Here is a 3,577-nt window from a genome sequence, read left to right as displayed (position 1 = left end):
ATTTCTTAACGTATATTTTTCTGATAAAACGTTTTTATAGGACTGCAGTAAGTAATGGACATTCCAATAAAATTTATGGCGGGAAATAGGGGCCTAATATTGTTTCCCCTATAAGAAAAACCACGATGGGCTATTGGCAGAGAACTTATGGGTTATAAACGTGCTTTATTAAATGATTATTCTTAGTATCATAAAAATTTTATTTTGAATCAGACTAATTTTATTGACGATTCTAATAAAAAGAATTGTAGACAAATTTGTATTAAACACATTTTTGCAAATTTAATATTTTGTATAAGAATAATTTTCTAATCATTTAAAAAATTTGGAAAACAAAAATTTAAATACATATTGAAGTGAAATCACATTTATAAATTAGGAGCTACTGATATTTGGCAGACGCAGTAAGGAAATCCTTCAGTTCATTTTTTTTACCGCTATATTTCAAATATTCGATAATTTTTTCCCTGGTTTTACTGGGCGGTTGGGATGCTATCATCAAGTCGATGTAGTATTTCGTACTTCTAGATTGGGTAATTCTCCTTTCCTCAATTATGAAGTCAAGTATAGCCTGTTCGGAGTTGGTAAGCTTGAGACGTTGGTCAAGAACGTTTATGTCTTGTTTAGTGAGCACCGTTGCTAAGATGGTAATCGGATTGGGATTTAATCCCTTGGTGGCCTCACAAACACGGTATAATTCTCGTAGGGATTCAGCGCTGGCAACAGCCGGCAACCCAATGTACCTAGACATTCCGGTGTCGAAGATTAACTTGAGAAGGGAGTAAATGTAATTGCCAGCACATATTTTCTTCAGTTCGGACCATATTCTTTCTCCTGCTATATTAGCTAAGCCTGACCCATTTTCAGTAATTGCCTTAACAATTTTAGGGTCATGATTGTTCTCCTTGTTCGAAATTTTTCCATAAAACCGTAAGTACCTAAGGATCCTGAGATAGTCCTCTTGCATACGAATCTGAGCATCTCCAACAAATGCTATTCTCTTTTCGTCTAAATCCTTCTTGCCACCAAAATAATCGTACAAGGTGCCTCCAAAATCTGAATTTGTTATTTTTAAATTAATTAAAACATATACCATAAAACAGTTGTTCTTTAAAATTGCAAGATAATGGTTGATAAAGATGGTTTCAAATATTAATTACTTTTTTTATACGATAAAAGACAATCATGCGTAACATACAAATTATCTTAAAAATAAATAATGTAACCCAGAAACATTGAGTTTATAGTAAGGTCCCTCCTGCTGGCATCTAAAACCCAATTGTCCGTGAATTGCACATTTGCGTGTCTTCCATCAGTTGTCTTGTCTATACGTAAGGTAGTAATCTCAAACTTTTGCCTATTTTTTATATTTTAAAATTAATGTTTTTTTTTAAAAAATGTAAAATTAAATTTACTTATCATTTATCATGACTGTTATCGTTCCATGCCTTTCACCATTTTTATTTACCAATATCACTAGCCTTTCCGTCGCAAACATGTTCTTCATCTGATCGGGTGTGGCAGGGGTAGCGAAATCAAGATCTTCTGGCATAACTCCTAACAATATATCTCTTACAGGACCTCCAGCTAGACGTAATGGATAGTTATGTCTTGCAAATATCTCCTTCAATTTATTTACTTCAGGAGTAAAAATGGCTTTGAAACTATCGAAATGACTAATGTTCATTTTAAATTAAGTTATTTTTATTTTGTATATTTAAAAGATTAATAAAATATTAGTTATAAGAAAAGATAAAATTTGATGATAATTTTATTAAATTTTGGTCCTATTTAATACTTTTTTTAAAAAAAAATAAAAATAATTTTAAATTTATTCTTAGAAAAACAAAATAATTATTATTTAATTTGTTTTAATGTTTTTCAAAAGTTATTTAATTATGAATCAATCAAAGTACAAAAAATTAAAAGTCATGCCACGTGAAATTTTTCAAAATGGGCTATTTTCATAGCAAATGTAAAATTTTTTAAAATTATTCTATGGTATAAACTTGTTAAGGCCAAAATTTATACAAATTCATAAAAATAATAAATCAAAAAAAGGGCACAAAATATATAAATTTTTTAGCTAACTAACTATGAATATGTATTTTTTTTTATGAAAAAAGGGATTTAAAGATACCATTAGTTCTTTTCTTTTGTTATTCTTATTTATATGTAAAATATGATTTTATCTTCAGAATTTTATAATTAATCTTTAAATGTTTAGGAGTTGAGAAAGTACAAATTTAAACTGCCTTTTTTTTGACTCAGATTTTAGATCTATAATTTTAAAGCGAAATTAATCAATAAGAAAGAGATATTATTACTTGGATGTTGGATTAAAATTTAAAATGAAAATAAGCCAAACTCGAAAGAATTTTTACAATTTTTTAAAAAAAAAAAACTAATTTCTTAGTAAATATTGCCCAGACCTCGAGATTTAACTGATACAATTTATCCAAACCTATGGGCCATCTATGACCAAAATCTTCAGGCTTGTATAATATTTTTGTGGACAAAATATTCAATTAGCGGTAAAATTCTTTTTAACTCTTAAAAAATTATATTCTCAAAGATCTGCACAAGGGGATTTTTTTAGGTTGAACTTGTAGGTTCCTAATTTTATTTGACCAGGATTTTTAACATTTTGATCAATACTTACATTCGTGCTCTTGAATTTAGTCATTTTAGAACATTTATGGTTGTAGGGGAGACCGGGGATGGTTGGGACACTTTTCGTTCAAACCTTAATAATTTTAATATTAGTAGACTAATCTGAATAATTAAAATATCTTCTGAATCCCAAAAGTATAGGCTATTTGAAATAATTAATATATATTTTATGAAGATTATATTTTTTTAGAAAATTGAATTTAAAAAAAAAAAAATTTTTTGTCCCAACTATGACAGACTCTGTGTACGTTGGAACACACATATGTGATAGTTGGGACACTTGTGAAATAGAGGTCTAAATAAATTTAAAAATTTAAAATCAGTAATCCAGTAAGACTAGAGACTATGACACATGATTTTATTGATAATATTATAATTCATAATCAATAACTATATAAAAAAAATTTTAGCAAAATTTAGGAAATTTATTTTGGCGAAAAAAAAATTGTAAAGAAAAAAATGTAAAAAATTTTTTTTTTAATCATAAACATAGTGAAAGATAAGTATTTAATTATTTATTATTCACAATACTAAATTAATAATAAAATTATAAAATTGTTGATAAAATGAGCTAAAATGGCGTGTCCCAACTATACTATGACCAACTATGACCGAGCCCACTAACTTTATAAATATCATCCAAAATCATATTAATTCATATTTATTGATTCTGAAAGTTTGGCAGATTGGAAAATAGGGTTTAGGCTTTCCTAAAATCTATTTATTATGATTTTTGAAGCTTTATTTATAAATATAAACGATAAAGTTTGCAAATATTTTTTATTACTTTTGGTATGCCAAAACACATTTTCTTCTGTAAAAATTAAAATACTAAATATTTTTCAAATCTTTTTTAGCCAATCATGTGTGACAAAATTATCTATGTTAGGCTCAAATTTCCAGT

General features: G+C 27.4%; 1 protein-coding gene across 1 annotated transcript; it reads right to left on the bottom strand.

Annotated features, from left to right (window-relative positions):
- Positions 1–382: 382 nt before the first annotated feature.
- Positions 383–1,687, bottom strand: LOC135928772 (CCA tRNA nucleotidyltransferase 1, mitochondrial-like). Its single transcript, XM_065465236.1, has 3 exons — positions 1,416–1,687; positions 1,227–1,357; positions 383–1,056 (listed from the first exon to the last, which is right to left on the bottom strand). Exons 1-3 carry the CDS (start codon positions 1,685–1,687, stop codon positions 383–385), a joined length of 1,077 nt encoding a protein of 358 aa, XP_065321308.1.
- Between the last annotated feature and the right edge of the window lie 1,890 nt (positions 1,688–3,577).

This window comes from Gordionus sp. m RMFG-2023, chromosome 4 (assembly GCF_954871325.1).
Source record: "Gordionus sp. m RMFG-2023 chromosome 4, tfGorSpeb1-WG-v2, whole genome shotgun sequence".
Taxonomy (NCBI): Eukaryota; Metazoa; Nematomorpha; class Gordioida; order Chordodea; family Parachordodidae; genus Gordionus; species Gordionus sp. m RMFG-2023.
The sequence above is the reverse complement of the archived record's forward strand: the minus strand, read 5'-3'. Positions and strand labels throughout refer to the sequence as shown.